General features: G+C 44.4%; 1 protein-coding gene across 1 annotated transcript in view; it reads left to right on the forward strand.

The window, feature by feature from the left end:
• The window catches only part of LOC120049548 (glucosidase 2 subunit beta-like), a 316045-nt gene that overhangs the window by 280873 nt on the left and 10839 nt on the right, over positions 1-24333 (forward strand). The window contains exon 14 of the mRNA XM_038995818.1: positions 22637-22736. Coding sequence (XP_038851746.1) covers positions 22637-22736 — 100 coding nt within the window. The remainder of the gene's footprint in view (positions 1-22636; positions 22737-24333) is intronic.

Consider the following 24333-nt stretch of genomic DNA (forward strand, 5'->3'; position numbering starts at 1 on the left):
GGCTGTATTCAACCCACTGACAGACAGCCGTAGTTATTAATAGTGGCTGTATTCAACCCACTGACAGACAACCAGGTAGTTATATAGTAACATAGTGGCTGTATTCAACCCACTGACAGACAACCAGGTAGTTATATAGTAACATAGTGGTATTCAGTCCTGCTATATGTTTTGTATTTAAGGGTTGTTCATCCCACCCTGGTGATACTCTAGTCAGTCCCCCAGCACCCTCCATCTTCCCCCTCGTGTGCCAGTCAAGGCCTCGGGTAATGGTCCTTGTTTGTCTGAGTTGACAGAGAGACTAATGGCTTCCATGGGTAGCCATGGTAACGTGGAGACCCTCCGTTAATGAGGCACGAGTGAGCTGTTAACGGAATACTGATTTAGATTTGACATCTGTGGATTAATATCTGCTGGGTGGTGGTTTGTTTTCCTCACGTCTGTAAGCGTGCGTGTGTGTCTGTGTACAGAAACAGAATGTGTTTTGAAAGTCCCCCCTTTAATTAACGTTCACAGGTCCAACGTACTGAGCGTACTGTGTCAACTTAAAGCTAAACTAAATGAAGGCACAAAACCAACAACAACAAAAAACTCTTCCACATTGCACACATCCCACCTGCAACTTCAATCTTTTCATGTAGTCTATAATGCTGAATAAGCTTTAAAGTGATTTGGAGCAAGCAGGGCACTACCACTGGATAATGTCTTCTGGTCCTGTTATGCTGGTTGCCATGGTAGTCTACCTAAAGATAAGGTTCCATACTCAAATCTTTAGCATGACACCAGGAAGTGTCACTGCAATGGGAATAGGAGTGAAAAGATGATGAAGAATCATCCCATCATTCTATTTCTGTTATATTACATCAAGCATGTTAGCCAACATCTCTCACCTACTGATTGTGCCTGGGGCAGAGTTGATTGTGGTGCAGTATAGTGTGTGTATGCTAACATCCTAGCCCTGTTAAAAGAGTTGGTCGCAGTCAGTACAGTCCCTGGTTCGAAACCAGGCTGTATCACATCCGTCCGTGATTTGGGAGTCCCATAGGGCGGCGCACAACTGGCCCAGCATCGTCCAGGTTTGGCCGGGGTCGTCCAGGTTTGGCCGGGGTCGTCCAGGTTTGGCCGGGGTAGGACCGACATTGTAAATAAGAATTTGTTCTTAACTGACTTGCCTAGTAAAAAATAAAGATTAAATTAAAATTACATTTATAAAAGTAAGGTTGTGTGGAGTTCAACACCATAATACGTTGATTCTACACCTGGTTATCCAATGGGGAGGGGAAAAATAAGATTGAAGATGACAATATCTTAACACAAGTATGTCATTAGTGGTAATGTACTGTGTACCGTCATGGTTCTTCGAAAAAATTAAATAATATTGTGTCGTTAAATGAGTAGAGAATGCTCGGGCACCGGGGTTATCCCATGTCTCAGCTGGGAAATGACCAGATGTAATGATGAATATTATAATGCTAGTCACAGTGTGGTTCAACATTCACCCTCTGGATGGTGAAGGCAGTCAAGCAAGGCAGAAAAGTCTCTATGCTACTGTACTTAAAAGGTACAGTACTATTAAGTAGTGCACCAGTACCTTTATGGTTGGTGCTAGTACTGGTATACTGATGTAGGAGCACCTGGTGCACCCCACTAGATACTTTACCCAAATTACTAAATGCTAAAAAGTTAGCATTCGGAGACAGGTAAACAAATCCAAATGATGGATCGCTGTATTACCTTGTCCGCTGCTAACAGGGTAAAGAAACCAAATATGTAATTTTGCAATTTGGTTGAAATATCCCTTTAATCTCTGTTTCCGCCAAAAGCGAGGTACTAATGATTTCTGTTTGTGAACAATTAGGTGACTATTGGTCACTTTAAAATGTCTATGAGGTACGACTGTTACTAGGTTTATTTTCTGCATATGCATATTTCTTTCAATGCAAAACCCACCGCTGGTGTGCGTGGCCAAAGATCTCTATTTTCATGTCATCCAACAAATGTAAACAACTGGAGTTTCCTAAACAACATCGGCACTTGGATTGGAACCGGTGCTTTGGTCAGATGACATGACAATAGAGTTCTTTGTCCACTCACCAATGGTGGGTTTTGCGTGGAAAGAAATATGCATATGCAGAAAAGAACCACATACCTACTGCAAAATATGGTGGTGGATCTTTGATATTATGGGGCTATGTTGTATCCACTGGTTCTGGGGCCCTTGTTAAGGTCAACGCCATCATGAACTTTACCCAGTACCAAGACATTTTAGCCAAAAACCTGGTTGCCTCTGCCAAGAGGCTGAAACATGGCTTCAAATGGATCCAGCAAGATAATGACCCCAATCCACAAATAAATTGTTAATTGACAACAAAATCGACATTTTGAAATGGCCATCTCAGTTTCCGGACTTGAATCCTATTGAAAACCTGTGGTTTGAATTGAAGAGTGCAGACCAAAAGCGCAGACAAACGATATCAAGGATCTGGAAAGATTATGTATGGAGGAATGATCTAAGATCTCTCTCCCAATGTGTTCTCCAACTCATAACTAATTACAGAAAAGGGCAGTTATCCTTGCAAGGTGAGGTATTGAAAACGGGGGTGCCAATAATTTTGACCTCGTCTCTTTTTGAGAAAAAATAGTACTTGTTAAAGAAAATCTCTTTCGCTGAGCACTTGTACAGTGGCTTGCGAAAGTATACACCCCTTGGCATTTTTCCTATTTTGTTGCCTTACGACCTGTAATTAAAATAGATTTTTGTGGGGTTTGTGTCATTTGATTTACACAACATGCCTACCACTTTGAAGATGCAAAATATTTTGTATTGTGAAACAAATAAGACAAAAAAACTGAAAACTTGAGCATGCATAACTATTCACCCTGCCAAAGTCAATACGTTGTAGAGCCACCTTTTGCAGGAATTAAAGCTGCAAGTCTCTTGGGGTATGTCTCTATAAGCTTGGCAGATCTAGCCACTTGGATTGTTGCCCCTTCTTCAAGGCAAAACTGCTCCAGCTCCTTCAAGTTGGATGGGTTCCGCTGGTGTACAGCAATCTTTAAGTCATACCACAGATTCTCAATTGGATTGAGGTCTGGGCTTTGACTAGGCCATTCCAAGACATTTAAATGTTTCCCCTTAAACCACTCGAGTGCTGCTTTAGGGTCATTGTTCTGCTGGAAGGTGAACCTTCGTCTCAGTCTCAAATCTCTGGAAGTCTGAAACAGGTTTCCCTCAAGAATTTCCCTGTATTTAGCGCCATCCATCATTCCTTCAATTCTGACCAGTTTCCCAGTCCCTGCCGATGAAAAACAATGGTGTTCTTGGGGTGATGAGAGGTGTTGGGTTTGCGCCAGACATAGCATTTTCCTTGATGGCCAAAAAGCTCAATTTTAGTTTCATCTGACCAGAGTACCTTCTTCCATATGTTTGGGGAGTCTCCCACATGCCTTTTGGCAAACACCAAACGTGTTTGCTTATTTTTTCATTTAATCAATGGCTTTTTTCTGGCCACTCTTCCTTAAAGCCCAGCTCTGTGAAGTGTACGGCTTAAAGTGGTCTATGGACAAATACTCCAATCTCTGCTGTGGAGCTTTGCAGCTCCTTCAGGGTTATCTTTGGTCTCTTTGTTGCCTCTCTGATTAATGCCCTCCTTGCCTGGTCTGTGAGTTTTGGTAGGTGGCCCTCTCTTGGCAGGTTTGTTGTGGTGCAATATTCTTTCAATTTGTTAATAATGGATTTAATGGTGCTCTGTGTGATGTTCAAAGTTTCTGATATTTTTTTATAACCCAACCCTGATCTGTACTTCTCCACAACTTTGTCCCTGGCCTGTTTGGAGAACTCCTTGGTCTTCATGGTGCCACTTGCTTGGTGGTGCGCCTTGCTTAGTGGTGTTGCAGACTCTGGGGCCTTTCAGAACAGGTGTATATATACTGAGATCATGTGACAGATCATGTGACACTTAGATTGCACACAGGTGGACTTTATTTAACTAATTATGTGACTTCTGAAGGTAGTTGGTTGCACCAGATCGTATTTATGGGCTTCATAGCAAAGGGGGTGAATATATATGCACACACCACTTTTCCGTTTTCATTTTTTTTTTCATTTCACCAATTTGGACTATTTTGTGAATGTCCATTACATGAAATCCAAATAAAAATCAATTTAAATTACAGGTTGTAATGCAACAAAATAGGAAAAACGCCAAGGGGAATGAATACTTTTGCAAGGCACTGTATTAGTATAAAATAATATAATTTTTCAATTTATTTTTTCATTCAGTATTTGTATTATTTATTTGCTAGTCTTTTTTTGCTCTTCTTAATCAAGGCTGCCAATAATTTTGGACCTGACTGTAGGTACAGTTTAAAACATGCTCACACCTATCATTTTAAATGTATCAGATTACTGAAACTCCTGTTGTTGAGGTTTAAACGCTGAGGTCAACACTATTGCTCAGACACTATTTCAAAGAAAGAAAAATTACAATATAAAAGCTTATTCAGATTCAGAACTTATTGACTTCCAAAGAATCTTTTCTTCCAATAATGGTTCTTAGGATGAAAAGGGGTCTTGGTACCGTAGAACCCTTTGCCTTACAAAGAGTACCCGTCTTCCAAACAGGTTCTTAAGATGAAAAAGGTTATTTTGGAACCCTTTTTAAGAATGTACTACACGCCCATAATTGGGCATGCTACAAATCCCCAAAATTGTGCTTTCACCATAACTATATGCATCTATAGTGCTCTAATATTATCTCAGAACTTTCTAATGAACACACACACACACACACACACACACACACACACACACACACACACACACACACACACACACACACACACACACACACACACACACACACACACACACACACACACACACACTGGATACGTCTCAAAAACAGCACCCAACGTAAATGAGATGATCTATATTCATTCCACTTGAGGAAACAAACCAACCATTTATTTCGCCCCGTGGTTTGTTCATTCAAGTTCCCCCGCTGAAGTCCTGGTCCCTCGTTTCCCCTCCGCCTGCGTTTTGTCTCAACCCCGTATCTGCAGGGGTTTAGACGACTTGTCTAAATGATCATTGCTTCTGACAGGTTGATGTGTGGCGGGGGGAGCTAACTCCGCTCTCAGTTCTGAGATTAGTGTGGATTTTGCTGGATTTATCACTAGAGGCATGCAGATTAGCGCCGTGAAGTTAAACTGAATCACTGGATAGCAAATATTTTAAAAAGAAGAGGAGCTTATATCATCAGCTCAAGCCATTATTATAATAAGAGAAAGCTAATCAGCTTTTTAGAAAGCTAATTATTCTTAATCAGGATTAGATTTAAACATCAATTAAACAATGTGAGTATTCCAGGCCCACTTTGTGCCAATATTCATTAAAACATTTCACTCTGTGCATATGTTCCAGCAGCTTGAGTTGATTGGCAGTTTTGGTCGACTGACTGAGTTCTGATCTATTAACAGGCCTCACAATTAAGATGCATGAATTCCATTGATTCTCTCATATTCTCTATTAACTCTGCTACTCTAAATGAAAACTCTGTCACTCTAAATGAAAACTCTGTTACTCTAAATGAAAACTCTGTTACTCTAAATGAAAACTCTGCTACTCTAAATGAAAACTCTGTTACTCTAAATGAAAACTCTGTTACTGTAAATGAAAACTCTGTTACTCTAAATGAAAACTCTGCTACTGTAAATGAAAACTCTGCTACTCTAAATGAAAACTCTGCTACTCTAAATGAAAACTCTGCTACTCTAAATGAAAACTCTGCTACTCTAAATTAAAACTCTGCTACTCTAAATGAAAACTCTGCTACTCTAAATTAAAACTCTGTTACTCTAAATGAAAACTCTGTTACTCTAAATTAAAACTCTGTCACTCTAAATGAAAACTCTGCTACTCTAAATGAAAACTCTGCTACTCTAAATGAAAACTCTGCTACTCTAAATGAAAACTCTGCTACTCTAAATGAAAACTCTGCTACTCTAAATTAAAACTCTGTCACTCTAAATGAAAACTCTGCTACTCTAAATGAAAACTCTGCTACTCTAAATTAAAACTCTGCTACTCTAAATTAAAACTCTGCTACTCTAAATTAAAACTCTGCTACTCTAAATTAAAACTCTGTTACTCTAAATTAAAACTCTGTTACTCTAAATGAAAACTCTGTTACTCTAAATGAAAACTCTGCTACTCTAAATTAAAACTCTGCTACTCTAAATGAAAACTCTGTTACTCTAAATGAGAACTGTTTTACTCTAAATGAAAACTGTTACTTTAAATGAAAACTCTGATGCTCTAAATGAAAACTCTGTTACTCATTGAATTAACTCACTCTAGCTCTTCATACTCTTAAAAGGGGAATCCTGCCAAATGACTATTAGTTGCAATAGGTTTGGCCACAACTAATAGCATGCTATTCATTATTTGGTAACACTTTATTTTTTTGTCCAAAATAGATTGTTGGTAGATGTTTAACTAACTATCCTAACCTTAACTCTAACCCTAGCGTTAACCCTAACCTTAACCCTAACTCTAACTCTAACCTAAACTCGAACTCTAGCTCTAACATTAACTCTAATTCTAGCTCTAACTCTAGCATTAAGTCTAACTAGCTCTAACTCTAGCTCTAACTCTAGCTCTAACTCTAGCTCTAACTCTAGCTCTAACTCTAACATTAAGTCTAACTAGCTCTAGCTCTAACTCTAACATTAAGTCTAACTAGCTCTAACTCTAACATTAAGTCTAACTAGCTCTAACTCTAGCTCTAACTCTAACATTAAGTCTAACTAGCTCTAACATTAAGTCTAACTAGCTCTAACTCTAGCTCTAACTCTAGCTCTAACTCTAACATTAAGTCTAACTAGCTCTAGCTCTAACTCTAACTCTAACATTAAGTCTAACTAGCTCTAACTCTAACATTAAGTCTAACTAGCTCTAACTCTAGCTCTAACTCTAACATTAAGTCTAACTAGCTCTAACTCTAACTCTAACTCTAACTCTAGCTCTAACCTTAACTCTAGCTCTAACTCTAACTCTAGCTCTAACTCTAACCTTAACTCTAGCTATAACTCTAACTCTAACCTTAACTCTAGCTATAACTCTAAGCTTAACTCTAGCTTTAACTCTAGCTCTAACTCTAGCTCTAACTCTAACTCTAGCTCTAACTCTAACCTTAACTCTAGCTCTAACTCTAACTCTAAGCTTAACTCTAGCTCTAACTCTAACATTAAGTCTAACTAGCTCTAGCTCTAACTCTAACTCTAACTCTAACTCTAACTCTAGCTCTAACTCTAGCTCTAGCTCTAACTCTAGCTCTAACTCTAGCTCTAACTCTAGCTCTAACTCTAACTCTAGCTCTAACCTTAACTCTAACTCTAACTCTAACATTAAGTCTAACTAGCTCTAAGTCTAGCTCTAACTCTAACATTAAGTCTAACTAGCTCTAGCTCTAACTCTAGCTCTAGCTATAACTCTAACTGTAGCTCTAGCTCTAACCTTAACTCTAACTCTAGCTCTATCCTTAGGTCTAACTCTAGCTATAACTCTAACTCTAGCAAGATGTTGCCATGTCAACAGAGTCACAGTAATAGTTAGTTAATAGTTTCACCATCTGTAGATCATCTATAGGGACTATCCAAATAAAGCCATTATTTTCATGTGTGACAAACTATTTTGTAATCCAAATATAGCTGGTTCCAACTAAAATGGTGTAAACAGATGATAACTCCCCTTTCTCATTACTGAATTGATGGAGCCAGCTAAAGGACCTTTGGTCCTTTAAGACAACTTTGGCAGTCTCTATTTCACACTGTGGAGACATTATTAGTTATACAGTACGAGTCAAAAGTTTGGACACACCTACTCATTCAAGGGTTTTTCTTTATTTTTACAATTTTCTACATTGTAGAACAACAGTGAAGACATCAACACTATGAAATAACACATATGGAATCATGTAGTAACCAAAAAAGTGTAAAACACATAAAAATATATTGATGAAAGCTTTGAACACTCTTCGCATTCTCTCAACCAACTTCACCTGGAATGCTTTTCTAACAGTCTTGAAGGAGTTCCCACATATGCTGAGCACTTGTTGGCAGATTTTCCTTCACTTTGTGGTCCAACTTGAGGTCGGGTGATTGTGGAGGCCAGGTCATCTGATGCAGCACTCCATCACTCTCATTCTTGGTCAAATAGCCCTTACACAGCCTGGAGGGGTGTTTTGCATCATTGTCCTGTTGAAAAACAAATGATAGTCCCACTAAGAGCAAACCAGATGGGATGGCGTATCGCTGCAGAATGCTGTGGTAGCCATGTTGGTTAACTGTGCCTTGGATTCTAAATAAATCACTGACAGTGTCACCAGCGAAGCACCCCCACACTATCACACCTCCTCCTCCATGCTTCAACTTGGGAACCACACATGCGGAGATCAACTGTTCACCTACTCTGCGTCTCACAACGACACGGCGGTTGGAACCAACAAACTCAAGTTTAGACTCATCAGACCAAAGGACAGATTTCCACCAGTCTAATGCTCGTGTTTCTTGGCCCAAGCAAGTCTCTTCTTTTTATTGGTGTCTTTTAGTAGTGGTTTCTTTGCAGCAATTCAACCATGAAGGCCTGATTCACGCAGTCTCCTCTGAACAGTTGATGTTGAGATGTGTCTGTTACTTGAACTCAGTGAAGCATTTATTTGGGCTGCAGTTTCTGAGGATGGTAACTCTAATGAACTTATCCTCTGCAGCAGAGGTAACTCTGGGTCTTCCTTTCCTGTGGCAGTCCTCATGAGAGCCAGTTTCATCATAGCGCTTGATGGTTTTTGTGACTGCACTTGAAGAAACATTACAAGTTCTTGACTGACCTTCATGTCTTAAAGTAATGATGGACTGTAATTTTTCTTTGCTTATTTGAGCTGTTCTTGCCATAATATGGACTTGGTCTTTTACCAAATAGGGCTATCTTCTATATACCACCCCTACAACACAACTGATTGGCTCAAACTCATTAAGATGGAAAGAAATTCCACAAATTAACTTTTAATTTAAATTAATTCCAGGTGACTACCTCATGAAGTTGTTTGAGAGAATGCCAAGATTGTGCAGAGCTGTCATCAAGGCGAAGGGTGGCTACTTTGAAGAATTTAAAATATTAAATATATTTTGATTTGTTTCACTTTTTTGGTTGCTACAAAATATACAATATATTTTACTACATGATTCCATTTGTGTTATTTAACAGTTTTGATGTCTTCACTATTATTCTACAATGTAGAAAATAGTTCAAATAAAGACACTTCAATGAGTACATTGACTTGCGAAAGTATTTATCCCCCTTGGCATTTTTCCTATTTTGTTGCCTTACAACCTGGTATCACTGTATCATTTGATCTACACAACATGCCTACCACTTTGAAGATGCAAAATGTTTTTTTATTGTGAAACAAACAAGAAATAAGACAGAAAACTTGAACGTGCATAACTATTCATCCCCCCCCCCCCCCCCCCCCCCAAGTCAGTACTTTGTAGAGCCACCTTTTGCAGCAATTACAGCTGCAAGTCTCTTGGGGTATGGCTCTATAATCTTGGCAGATCTAGCCACTTGGATTGTTGCCCATTCTTCAAGGCAAAACTGCTCCAGCAGTTGGATCGGTTCTGTTGGTGTACAGCAATCTTTAAGTCATACCACAGATTCTCAATTGGATTGAGGTCTGGGCTTTGACTAGGCCATTCCAAGACATTTAAATGTTTCCTCTTAAACCACTCGAGTGTTGGTTTAGCAGTATGCTTCGGGTCATTGGCCGGATGGTGTTCTCGGGGTGATGAGAGGTGTTGGGCTTGCACCAGACATAGCATTTTCCTTGATGGCCAAAAAGCTACATTTTAGTCTCATCTGACCAGAGTACCTTCTTCCATATGTTTGGGGAGTCTCCCATATGCTTTTTGGCGAACACCAAATGTGTTTGCTCATTTTTTTTCTTTAAGCAATGGCTTTTTTCTGGCCACTCTTACGTAATTTTTAAAAAATGTAAATGTTTTATTTAACCTTTTTATTTATCTAGGCAAGTCAGTTAAGAACAAATTCTTATTTACAATGACGGCCTACTGGGGAACAGTGGGTTAACTGCCTTGTTCGGGGGCCCAGCTCTGTGGAGTGTACGGCTTAAAGTGGTCCTATGGACAGATACTCCAATCTCCGCTGTGGAGCTTTGCAGCTCCTTCAGGGTTGTCTTTGGTCTCTTTGTTGCCGCTCTGATTAATGCCCTCCTTGCCTGGTCTGAGTTTTCGTGGGCGGCCTTCTCTTGGCAGGTCTGTTGTTGTGTCATATTCTTTCCATTTTTTAATAATGGATTTAATGGTGCTCCGTGGGATGTTCAAAGTTACTGATATTTTTTATAACCCAACCCTGATCTGTACTTCTCCACAACTTTGTCCCTGACCTGTTTGGAGAGCTCCTTGGTCTTTATGCTGCCGCTTGCTTGGTGGTGCCCCTTACTTAGTGGTGTTTCAGACTTTGGGGCCTTTCAGAACAGGTGTGTATATATACTGAGATCATGTGTCACTTAGATTACACACAGGTGGACTTTATTTAACTGAAGGTAATTGGTTGCACCAGATCTTATTTAGGGGCTTCGTAGCAAAGGGGTGAATACATATGCATGCACCACTTTTCCATTTTTTAGGCTGTCTCGTCGTTCTCGGTGATCTGGCCTACCACTGTTGTGTCATTTAGCAAACTAAATGCTGGTTTTGCAGTGGCGGATGTGTTGTTACCTACCCTTACCACCTGGGGGCGGCCCGTCAGGAAGTCTAGGATCCAGTTGCAGAGGGAGGTGTTTAGTCACAGGGTCCTTAGCTTTGAGGGCGCTATGGTGTTGAACGCTGAGCTGTAGTCAATGAATAGCATTCTATATGTTGTGTTTTTGTGCAAATACTTTTGCAAAAATAGTGTTGGTAACCGATGATACTTTTTGAATATTTGAAAAGGCATTGTTGCTATCCAAAATAGTCCCTTTAATTTTCATTCAAATCAGAGTAATTTCTTTGTTACAAAGATCATAGTTTGACCTGTTCACTATTATTCTACAATGTAGAAAATAGTACAAATAAAGAAAAATCCTGCAATGAGTAGGTGTGTCCAAACTTTTGACTGGTACTGTATGTCAAGGGGTCGGTGAGTAACAGGTAGGTAACAGAGGAACTGGTAGGTAACAGAGTAACAGGTAGTTAACTGAGTAACTGGTAGGTAACAGAGTAACAGGTAGTTAACTGAGTAACTGGTAGGTAACAGAGTAACAGGTAGTTAACTGAGTAACTGGTAGGTAACAGAGTAACAGGTATGTAACAGAGTCACAGGTAGTTAACAGAGTAACAGGTAGGTAACAGAGGAACTGGTAGGTAACAGGTAGGTAACATAGTAACAGGTAGGTAACAGGTAGGTAACATAGTAACAGGTAGGTAACATAGTAACAGGTATGTAACAGAGTCACAGGTAGTTAACAGAGTAACAGGTAGGTAACAGAGGAACTGGTAGGTAACAGGTAGGTAACATAGTAACAGGTAGGTAACAGGTAGGTAACATAGTAACAGGTAGGTAACATAGTAACAGGTATGTAACAGAGTCACAGGTAGGTAACAGAGTAACAGGTAGGTAACATAGTCACAGGTAGTTAACAGAGTAACAGGTAGGTAACATAGTAACAGGTATGTAACAGAGTCACAGGTAGTTAACAGAGGAACAGGTAGGTAACAGAGGAACAGGTAGGTAACAGGTAGGTAACATAGTAACAGGTAGGTAACATAGTCACAGGTAGTTAACAGAGTAACAGGTAGGTAACAGAGTAAGAGTAACAGGTAGTTAACAGAGTAACAGGTAGGTAACAGAGTAACAGGTATGTAACAGAGTCACAGGTAGGTAACAGAGGAACAGGTAGGTAACAGAGTAACAGGTAGGTAACAGAGTAACAGGTAGTAACAGAGTAACAGGTAGATACAGAGTAACAGGTAGATACAGAGTAACAGGTAGATACAGAGTAACAGGTAGATACAGAGTAACAGGTAGATACAGAGTAACAGAGTAACAGGTAGATACAGAGTAACAGGTAGATACAGAGTAACAGGTAGATACAGAGTAACAGGTAGGTAACAGAGGAACAGGTAGGTAACAGAGGAACAGGTAGGTAACAGAGAAACAGGTAGGTAACAGAGTAACAGGTATGTAACAGAGTAACAGGTAGGTAACAGAGTAACAGGTAGGTAACAGAGTAACTGATAGGTAACAGAGGAACAGGTAGGTAACAGAGGAACAGGTAGGTAACAGAGGAACAGGTAGGTAACAGAGGAACTGATAGGTAACAGAGGAACAGGTATGTAACAGAGTCACAGGTAGGTAACAGAGGAACAGGTAGGTAACAGAGGAACTGGTAGGTAACAGAGGAACTGGTAGGTAACAGAGGAAATGGTAGGTAACAGAGGAACAGGTAGGTAACAGAGTCACAGGTAGGTAACAGAGTAACAGGTATGTAACAGAGTCACAGGTAGGTAACAGAGGAACAGGTAGGTAACAGAGGAACTGGTAGGTAACAGAGGAACTGGTAGGTAACAGAGGAACTGGTAGGTAACAGAGGAACTGGTAGGTAACAGAGTAACAGGTAGGTAACAGAGTAACAGGTATGTAACAGAGTCACAGGTAGGTAACAGAGAAACAGGTAGGTAACAGAGGAACAGGTAGGTAACAGAGGAACTGGTAGGTAACAGAGTAACAGGTATGTAACAGAGGAACTGGTAGGTAACAGGTAGGTAACATAGTAACAGGTAGGTAACAGGTAGGTAACATAGTAACAGGTAGGTAACAGAGGAACAGGTAGGTAACAGAGGAACAGGTAGGTAACAGAGGAACAGGTAGGTAACAGAGTAACAGGTAGGTAACAGAGTAACAGGTAGTTAACAGGTAGGTAACATAGTAACAGGTAGTTAACTGAGTAACTGGTAGGTAACAGAGTAACAGGTAGGTAACAGAGAAACAGGTAGGTAACAGAGGAACAGGTAGGTAACAGAGGAACAGGTAGGTAACAGAGGGACAGGTAGGTAACAGAGTAACAGGTAGGTAACAGAGGAACTGGTAGGTAACAGAGTCACAGGTAGGTAACAGAGGAACTGGTAGGTAACAGAGGAACTGGTAGGTAACAGAGTCACAGGTAGTTAACAGAGTAACAGGTAGTTAACAGAGGAACAGGTAGGTAACAGAGGAACAGGTAGGTAACAGGTAGGTAACAGAGGAACAGGTAGGTAACAGAGGAACAGGTAGGTAACAGAGGAACTGGTAGGTAACAGAGGAACTGATAGGTAACAGAGGAACAGGTAGGTAACAGAGGAACAGGTAGGGAACAGAGGAACAGGTAGGTAACAGAGGAACAGGTAGGTAACAGAGGAACTGATAGGTAACAGAGGAACAGGTAGGTAACATAGTAACAGGTAGGTAACAGAGGAACAGGTAGGTAACAGAGGAACAGGTAGGTAACAGAGGAACAGGTAGGTAACAGAGGAACAGGTAGTTAACAGGTAGGTAACATAGTAACAGGTAGTTAACTGAGTAACTGGTAGGTAACAGAGGAACAGGTAGTTAACAGGTAGGTAACATAGTAACAGGTAGGTAACAGAGGAACTGGTAGGTAACAGAGTAACAGGTAGGTAACAGAGGAACAGGTAGGTAACAGAGTAACAGGTAGTTAACTGAGTAACTGGTAGGTAACAGAGTAACAGGTAGTTAACTGAGTAACTGGTAGGTAACAGAGTAACAGGTAGTTAACTGAGTAACTGGTAGGTAACAGAGTAACAGGTAGTTAACTGAGTAACTGGTAGGTAACAGAGTAACAGGTAGGTAACAGAGAAACTGGTAGGTAACAGAGGAACTGGTAGGTAACAGAGGAACTGGTAGGTAACAGAGTCACAGGTAGGTAACAGAGGAACAGGTAGGTAACAGAGTCACAGGTAGGTAACAGAGTCACAGGTAGGTAACAGAGGAACAGGTATGTAACAGAGTCACAGGTAGGTAACAGAGTAACAGGTAGTTAACAGAGTAACAGGTAGGTAACAGAGGAACTGGTAGGTAACAGGTAGGTAACAGAGTAACAGGTAGGTAACAGAGTAACAGGTAGGTAACAGAGGAACAGGTAGGTAACAGAGGAACTGGTAGGTAACAGAGTAACAGGTAGTTAACAGAGTAACAGGTAGGTAACAGAGGAACTGGTAGGTAACAGGTAGGTAACAGAGTAACAGGTAGGTAACAGAGTAACAGGTAGGTAACAGAGGAACAGGTAGGTAACAGAGGAACTGGTAGGTAACAGAGTAACAGGTAGGTAACAGAGGAACAGGTAGGTAACAGAGGAACAGGTATGTAACAGAGTCACAGGTAGGTAACAGAGAAACAGGTAGGTAACAGAGGAACAGGTAGGTAACAGGTAGGTAACATAGTAACAGGTAGGTAACAGAGTAACAGGTATGTAACAGAGTCACAGGTAGGTAACAGAGAAACAGGTATGTAACAGAGTAACAGGTAGTTAACAGAGTAACAGGTATGTAACAGAGTAACAGGTAGTTAACAGAGGAACAGGTATGTAACAGAGTCACAGGTAATTAACAGAGGAACAGGTAGGTAACAGAGAAACAGGTATGTAACAGAGTCACAGGTAGGTAACAGAGGAACAGGTAGGTAACAGAGAAACTGGTAGGTAACAGAGGAACTGGTAGGTAACAGAGGAACTGGTAGGTAACAGAGTAACAGGTAGGTAACAGAGTAACAGGTATGTAACAGAGTCACAGGTAGGTAACAGAGAAACAGGTAGGTAACAGAGGAACAGGTAGGTAACAGAGGAACAGGTAGGTAACAGAGGAACAGGTAGGTAACAGAGAAACAGGTAGGTAACAGAGGAACAGGTAGTTAACAGAGGAACAGGTATGTAACAGAGTAACAGGTAGTTAACAGAGTAACAGGTATGTAACAGAGTAACAGGTAGTTAACAGAGGAACAGGTATGTAACAGAGTAACAGGTATGTAACAGAGAAACAGGTAGGTAACAGAGTAACAGGTATGTAACAGAGTAACAGGTAGTTAACAGAGGAACAGGTATGTAACAGAGTAACAGGTATGTAACAGAGGAACAGGTATGTAACAGAGTCACAGGTAATTAACAGAGGAACTGGTAGGTAATAGAGGAACTGGTAGGTAAAACATTTGGGAACAATATGTACTCCAGCGTTTTTAAAAGTCAAGCGGTCGAAAAAGGAACAGATTGTGCGCGGCTAAGAGCGATTTCTCCCTGTATGACAGATTGAATAATATAGAAGAAAATAACACATTGAGTTCCCTTTAGAGGAGACATGGTCGTCACAGTGGATGAATGTCACACTATGTATGATAGCTCCATAGAACATGCCAGTCAATAGACTGTCAGGTATTATTACAAGGAGTGGTTTGTCAATACGGCTCCATCCGGATACTCCTGTGAGCCCTAAATGACTGGAGTCTATAGCGCGAGTGTCCGTGATAACTGGGGCCTAATTGACAGGGCCTCTCCTGCCTCCTGGGGCGCGGGTAGTACTGAGAGAGGCGAGAATGGAGGTCTGACGAGGCAAGGGACAGAACCAGGGGGATGAGAGAGGTGGGACATAAGGGAGAGCACAGTAGGGATCACACTGGTGGAAAGAGGCCAGCACTGACACTCTCTTAGACCCCTCTGTCCCCTGACACTCTCTCTGTCTCTGTCCCCTGACACTCTCTCTGTCTCTGTCCCCTGACACTCTCTCTGTCTCTGTCCCCTGACACTCTCTCTGTCTCTGTCCCCTGACACTCTCTCTGTCTCTGTCCCCTGACACTCTCTCTGTCTCCTGGCCCTGACACTCTCTATGTCTCTGTCCCCTGACGCTCTCTCTGTCTCCTGGCCCTGACACTCTCTATGTCTCTGTCCCCTGGCACTCTCTATGTCTCTGTCCCCTGGCACTCTCTATGTCTCTGTCCCCTGACACTCTCTCTGTCTCTGTCCCCTGACGCTCTCTCTGTCTCCTGGCCCTGACACTCTCTCTGTCTCTGTCCCCTGGCACTCTCTCTGTCTCCTGGCCCTGACACTCTCTCTGTCTCCTGGCCCTGACACTCTCTCTGTCTCTGTCCCCTGGCACTCTCTATGTCTCTGTCCCCTGACACTCTCTCTGTCTCCTGGCCCTGACACTCTCTCTGTCTCCTGGCCCTGACACTCTCTCTGTCTCCTGGTCCTGACACTCTCTCTGTCTCCTGGCCCTGACATTGTCTCTGTCTCCTGGCCCTGACACTCTCTCTGTCTCCTGGCCCTGACACTCTCTCTGTCTCCTGGCCCTGACACTCTCTCTGTCTCCTGGCCCTGACACTCTCTCTGTCTCCTGGCCCTGACACTCTCTCTGTCTCCTGGCCCTGACATTGTCTCTGTCTCCTGGCCCTGACACTCTCTATGTCTCCTGGCCCTGACGCTCTCTCTCCTGGCCCTGACTCTGTCTCTGTCCCCTGACACTCTCTCTGTCTCCTGGCCCTGACACTCTCTCTTCTCTGTCTCCTGGCCCTGACACTCTCTCTGTCTCCTGGCCCTGACACTCTCTCTGTCTCCTGGCCCTGACACTCTCTCTGTCTCCTGGCCCTGACACTCTCTCTGTCTCCTGGCCCTGACACTCTCTCTGTCTCCTGGCCCTGACACTCTCTCTGTCTCCTGGCCCTGACATTGTCTCTGTCTCCTGGCCCTGACACTCTCTATGTCTCCTGGCCCTGACGCTCTCTCTCCTGGCCCTGACTCTGTCTCTGTCCCCTGACACTCTCTCTGTCTCCTGGCCCTGACACTCTCTCTGTCTCCTGGCCCTGACACTCTCTCTGTCTCCTGGCCCTGACACTCTCTCTGTCTCCTGGCCCTGACACTCTCTCTGTCTCCTGGCCCTGACACTCTCTCTGTCTCCTGGCCCTGACACTCTCTCTGTCTCCTGGCCCTGACACTCTCTCTGTCCCCTGACACTCTCTCTGTCTCCTGGCCCTGACACTCTCTCTGTCTCCTGGCCCTGACACTCTCTCTGTCTCCTGGCCCTGACACTCTCTCTGTCTCCTGGCCCTGACACTCTCTCTGTCCCCTGACACTCTCTCTGTCTCCTGGCCCTGACACTCTCTCTGTCCCCTGACACTCTCTCTGTCCCATGTGTCCCCTGGTCCTGACAGCAATCCATTTGAGGTTCAGGGGAGAAGGGGAGAAGAAAAGGGCCACGCGGCTCCGTGTGACCCATTCAGACAACTTAAATAAGCCATGCGTGGTGGCATGGAGACATGGTGGCATGGAGACATGGAGTCATGGTGACATGGAGTCATAGTGGCATGGAGACATGGTGGCATGGAGACATGGTGGCATGGTGACATGGTGGCATGGAGACATGGAGACATGGTGGCATGGAGACATGGTGGCATGGTGGCATGGTGACATGGTGGCATGGTGACATGGTGGCATGGAGACATGGAGACATGGTGGCATGGAGACATGGTGGCATGGAGGCATGGTGACATGGTGGCATGGAGACATGGAGACATGGAGACATGGTGGCATGGAGACATGGTGGCATGGAGACATGGAGACATGGAGACATGGTGGCATGGAGACATGGTGGCATGGTGACATGGAGTCATGGTGACATGGTGGCATGGAGACATGGAGACATGGTGACATGGTGGCATGGAGACATGGTGGCATGGAGACATAGAGACATGGTGGCATGGAGACATGGAGACATGGTGGCATGGAGACATGGTGGCATGGTGACATGGAGACATGGAGACATGGTGGCATGGTACATGGTGGCATGGAGACATGGTGGCATGGAGACATGGTGGCATGGTGGCATGGTGACATGGAGGCATGGAGACATGGTGGCATGGAGACATGGAGACATGGTGGCATGGAGACATGGTGGCATAGACACATGGTGGGATGGAGACATTGAGACATGGTGGGATGGAGACATTGAGACATGGTGGCATGGAGACATAGTGGCATGGAGACATGGAGACATGATGGCATGGAGACATGGTGGCATGGAGACATTGAGCCATGGAGGCATAGACACATGGTGGGATGGAGACATTGAGACATGGTGGCATGGAGACATTGAGACATGGTGGCATGGAGACATAGTGGCATGGAGACATGGAGACATGATGGCATGGAGACATGGTGGCATGGAGGCATGGAGACATGATGGCATGGAGACATGGTGGCATGGAGGTATGGAGACATGATGGCATGGAGACATGGTGGCATGGAGACATGGTGGCATGGAGACATGATGGCATGGAGACATGGTGGCATGGAGACATGGAGACATGGTGGCATGGAGGCATGGAGACATGGTGGCATGGAGACATGGAGACATGGTGGCATGGAGACATGGTGGCATGGAGACATGATGGCATGGAGACATGATGGCATGGAGACATGGAGACATGGAGGCATGGAGACATGGGGGCATGGAGACATGGTGGCATGGAGACATGGAGACATGGTGGCATGGAGACATGGTGGCATGGAGACATGGAGGCATGGAGACATGGTGGCATGGAGACATGGTGGCATGGAGACATGGTGGCATGGAGACATGATGGCATGGAGGCATGGCGGCATGGAGACATGGTGGCATGGAGACATTGAGACATGGTGGCATGGAGACATGGTGGCATGGAGACATGGTGACATGGAGACATGATGGCATGGAGACATGGTGGCATGGAGACATGATGGCATGGAGACATGGTGGCATGGAGACATGGTGGCATGGAGACATGGTGGCATGGAGACATGGTGGCATGGAGATATGGAGACATGGTGGCATGGAGACATGATGGCATGGAGACATGGTGGCATGGAGACATGGTGGCATGGAGATATGGAGGCATGGAGACATGGTGGCATGGAGACATGGTGGCATGGATACATGATGGCATGGAGACATGGTGTCATGGATATATGGAGGCATGGAGACATGGTGGCATGGAGACATGATGGCATGGAGACATGGTGGCATGGAGACATGGTGGCATGGAGACATGGAGGCATGGAGACATGGTGGCATGGAGAGATGGTGGCATGGAGACATGGTGGCATGGAGATATGGAGGCATGGAGACATGATGGCATGGAGACATGGTGGCATGGAGACATGGTGGCATGGAGACATGGTGGCATGGAGGCATAGACACATGGTGACATGGTGGCATGGAGACATGGTGGCATGGTGGCATGGAGACATGGTGGCATGGAGACATGGTGGCATGGAGACATGGTGGCATGGAGACATGGTGGCATTGAGACATGGTGGCATGGAGACATGGTGGCATGGAGACATAGTGGCATGGAGACATGGTGGCATGGAGACATGGTGGCATAGACACATGGAGGCATAGACAATGGTGGCATGGAGGCATAGACACATGGTGGCATGGTGACATGGAGGCATAGTGGCATGGTGACATGGAGGCATAGACACATGGTGGCATGGAGACATGGTGGCATAGACACATGGGGGCATAGACACATGGTGACATGGAGGCATGGTGACATGGAGGCATAGACACATGGTGGCATGGAGACGTGGAGGCATAGAGACATGGTGGCATGGAGGCATAGAGACATGGTGGCATGGAGACATGGAGACGTGGAGTCATGGAGACGTGGAGTCATGGAGACATGGTGGCATGGAGACATGGTGGCATGGAGACATGGTGGCATGGAGACATGGTGACATGGTGGCATGGAGGCATAGAGACATGGTGACATGGAGGCATAGAGACATGGTGGCATGGAGACATGGAGGCATAGAGACATGGAGACGTGGAGACATAGAGACATGGAGACATGGTGGCATGGAGACATAGAGACATGGTGGCATGGAGACATGGAGACATAGAGACATAGAGACGTGGAGGCATAGAGACATGGAGACATGGAGACGTGGAGGCATAGAGACGTGGAGACGTGGAGGCATAGAGACGTGGAGACATGGAGACGTGGAGACATGGAGACGTGGAGGCATAGAGACATGGAGACGTGGAGGCGTGGAGGCATAGAGACGTGGAGACATAGAGACGTGGAGACGTGGAGACATAGAGACGTGGAGACATGGAGACGTGGAGACGTGGAGGCATAGAGACATGGAGACGTGGAGGCATAGAGACATGGAGACGTGGAGGCATAGAGACGTGGAGACATGGAGACGTGGAGGCATAGAGACATGGAGACGTGGAGGCATAGAGACATGGAGACGTGGAGGCATAGAGACGTGGAGACATGGAGACGTGGAGGCATAGAGACATGGAGACGTGGAGGCATAGAGACATGGAGACGTGGAGGCATAGAGACGTGGAGACATAGAGACATGGAGACGTGGAGACATGGAGACGTGGAGGCATAGAGACATGGAGACGTGGAGGCATAGAGACGTGGAGACATAGAGACATGGAGACGTGGAGGCATAGAGACATGGAGGCATGGAGACATGGAGACGTGGAGGCATAGAGACATGGAGACGTGGAGGCATAGAGACATGGAGCATGGAGACATGGAGACGTGGAGACATAGAGACATGGAGACGTGGAGGCATAGAGACATGGAGACATGGAGGCATAGAGACATGGAGGCATGGAGACGTGGAGACATGGAGACGTGGAGGCATAGAGACATGGAGACGTGGAGGCATAGAGACATGGAGACGTGGAGGCATAGAGACATGGAGACGTGGAGGCATAGAGACATAGAGACGTGGAGGCATAGAGACATGGAGACGTGGAGGCATAGAGACGTGGAGACGTGGAGGCATAGAGACATGGAGACGTGGAGACGTGGAGGCATAGAGACATGGAGACGTGGAGACATAGAGACATAGAGACGTGGAGGCATAGAGACATGGAGATGTGGAGACATAGAGACGTGGAGGCATAGAGACATGGAGACGTGGAGACATGGAGACGTGGAGGCATAGAGACATGGAGACGTGGAGACATGGAGACATGGAGACGTGGAGGCATAGAGACATGGAGACGTGGAGACATGGAGACATAGAGACGTGGAGGCATAGAGACATGGAGACGTGGAGACATGGAGACGTGGAGACATGGAGGCATAGAGACATGGAGACATGGAGACGTGGAGACATAGAGACATGGAGACGTGGAGGCATGGAGACGTGGAGACATGGAGACGTGGAGGCATAGAGACGTGGAGACATAGAGACATGGAGGCATGGAGACGTGGAGACATGGAGACGTGGAGGCATAGAGACGTGGAGACGTGGAGACATGGAGACGTGGAGACATGGAGACGTGGAGGCATGGAGACGTGGAGACATGGAGACATGGAGACGTGGAGGCATGGAGACGTGGAGACATGGAGACGTGGAGGCATAGAGACATGGATGCCGGGAAAATGAGCTAGTGGACTCAGGGACCTTAAGATAGGACTCGCTGTCCGTGTCGCTCAATCTGGACAAGGTTAAAGAATGTTTAACAGTCATAGAATGGGCTTGTTGTCTGTGAGGACAGATGAGAGTTATTAGACAGATATGAGTCCTGGAAGTGGACCCAGTGTGTTTGTGTTTCTCTCTATATTTATCCCTCATTATTTACAGCAAGGTCTGACATTTAATATTACTCGTGCTGTTCGATGTCTAAAATAATCTTCTGAGATGATACACAATCATATGTTTGTATATATGGTCTCTTTTGTCCAAAGCGACTTACTCTTAAAAGGGGCAATCCATTTTGGATTAATAAATGAATTATATGTACCCATTGATTCGTGATTAATGTAATGTATAAATGCCTCATGAGCTTAGTTCAACCGTCGCCCCCAATCAGAACCCAACATATAAGCTTGTTCTAGGCCAATGTTTGTAAACAAAACGCTGTATAGCCTCAAAACATGGTTATTAAAACTATACATTTGATATCGTGGATGATCAGTCCTTGAGCTCTTGTCTATGAATTTGAGGGTGGTTACATTTTCTCCAGCACCGTCCCTCTGCTTTTTACCCGAGAACTCGTTATTGTTTCAACTGCTGATTGCCCTTTTAACACAGTAGGCCTATTCAGAAACAGACTGGAATCACAACCCTGTCACTCTAACCATACTGAGGCATTGAGGTTCACTATTTACTATTGTGTCACACTGCTATGCTTTATCTTGACCAGGTCGCAGGTGTAAATGAGAACTTGTTCTCAACTAGCCTACCTGGTTAAATAAAGGTGAAATATATTTATATATTTATTCGCCATCGCACGGGATCTGGTTCAGTATTACTGTTCTCCCTCCCTGTGCAGAACGGTACAGAGAATTAACTCACACAAATGGTCATTCATATTGTTTGTCGGAGGAGAGACAGAGAGAGAGGAGAGACAGAGAGAGATAGCGCCAGGCGCCAGGGACTAGCAGAAGGCACTGCAGCCACCTCCGCTAGACTTTTGTTTTGCCCAGTTAGTCGACCTGGTGCTAAGTGATGTCAACATTTTGTCTCAATATTTATATTGAGTTTATATTTGCTCTCTCTCCTTTTCTGTCTGTCTGTTTCAGGAAGTGGGGGTCATGGGCGGGGTCGCCAGAGAACCAGTATTGCCAGATGAGGTATGAGAGTGGAGAGCCCTGCTGGCAAGGCCCTACCAGGAACACCATGGTAGGTACATTACAGTACAGTAACACCACACTAATGGGCACAGAAACAGAGAGCATGAGAGACAGACAGACAGACAGACAGACAGACAGACAGACAGACAGACAGACAGACAGACAGACAGACAGACAGACAGACAGACAGACAGACAGACAGACAGACAGACAGACAGACAGACAGACAGACAGACAGACAGACAGACAGACAGACAAAGAGGTAGGAAGACACAGACAGACAGACAGACAGGCAGACAGACAAAGAGGTAGGAAGACACAGACAGACAGACATGCAGGCAGACAGACAAAGAGGTAGGAAGACACAGACAGGCAGACAGACAGACAGACAGACAAAGAGGTAGGAAGACACAGACAGGCAGAAAGACAGACAGACAAAGAGGTAGGAAGACACAGACAGACAGACAGGCAGGCAAAGAGGTAGGAAGACACGGATAGGCAGACAGACAGCGATAGATGCCATGTTCATCCTCATGTTATCGTTGTACACTATTCACTAGTAGAAAGACACTTTATGAATCCACCTGATTTCTGAAGTCCCATAAAAAGTTAAACAAAAACATGGCTGAAGACAGTATTTACGGAAGGGAAGCAGACGTACTCTCCACCTACTTTTCTCTGTCCGTCCAGTTTCCAGTCATTTCATACTCTCTCTCTCACTGAGTTCACAACGTCTCCAGTCATTTCATACTCTCTCTCTGTCTGAGTTCACAACGTCTCCAGTCATTTCATACTCTCTCTCTCACACAGAGTTCACAATGTCTCCAGTCATTTCATACTCTCTCTCTCACAGAGTTCACAATGTCTCCAGTCATTTCATACTCTCTCTCTCTGAGTTCACAACGTCTCCAGTCATTTCATACTCTCTCTCTGTCTGAGTTCACAATGTCTCCAGTCATTTCATACTCTCTCTCTCACACAGAGTTCACAACGTCTCCAGTCATTTCATACTCTCTCTCTCACAGAGTTCACAATGTCTCCAGTCATTTCATACTCTCTCTCTCTGAGTTCACAACGTCTCCAGTCATTTCATACTCTCTCTCACACAGAGTTCACAATGTCTCCAGTCATTTCATACTCTCTCTCTCACACAGAGTTCACAACGTCTCCAGTCATTTCATACTCTCTCTCTCTCACAGAGTTCACAATGTCTCCAGTCATTTCATACTCTCTCTCTCACAGAGTTCACAACATCTCCAGTCATTTCATACTCTCTCTCTCTCACAGAGTTCACAATGTCTCCAGTCATTTCATACTCTCTCTCTCTGAGTTCACAACGTCTCCAGTCATTTCATACTCTCTTTCTCTCTCACTGAGTTCACAATGTCTCCAGTCATTTCATACTCTCTCTCTCTCACAGAGTTCACAATGTTTCCAGTCATTTCATACTCTCTCTCTCTCTGAGTTCACAACGTCTCCAGTCATTTCATACTCTCTCTCTCACAGAGTTCACAATGTCTCCAGTCATTTCATACTCTCTCTCTCTCACAGAGTTCACAATGTCTCCAGTCATTTCATACTCTCTCTCTCTCACAGAGTTCACAATGTCTCCAGTCATTTCATACTCTCTCTCACACAGAGTTCAC

Source organism: Salvelinus namaycush, chromosome 6, assembly GCF_016432855.1.
Source record: "Salvelinus namaycush isolate Seneca chromosome 6, SaNama_1.0, whole genome shotgun sequence".
Taxonomy (NCBI): Eukaryota; Metazoa; Chordata; class Actinopteri; order Salmoniformes; family Salmonidae; genus Salvelinus; species Salvelinus namaycush.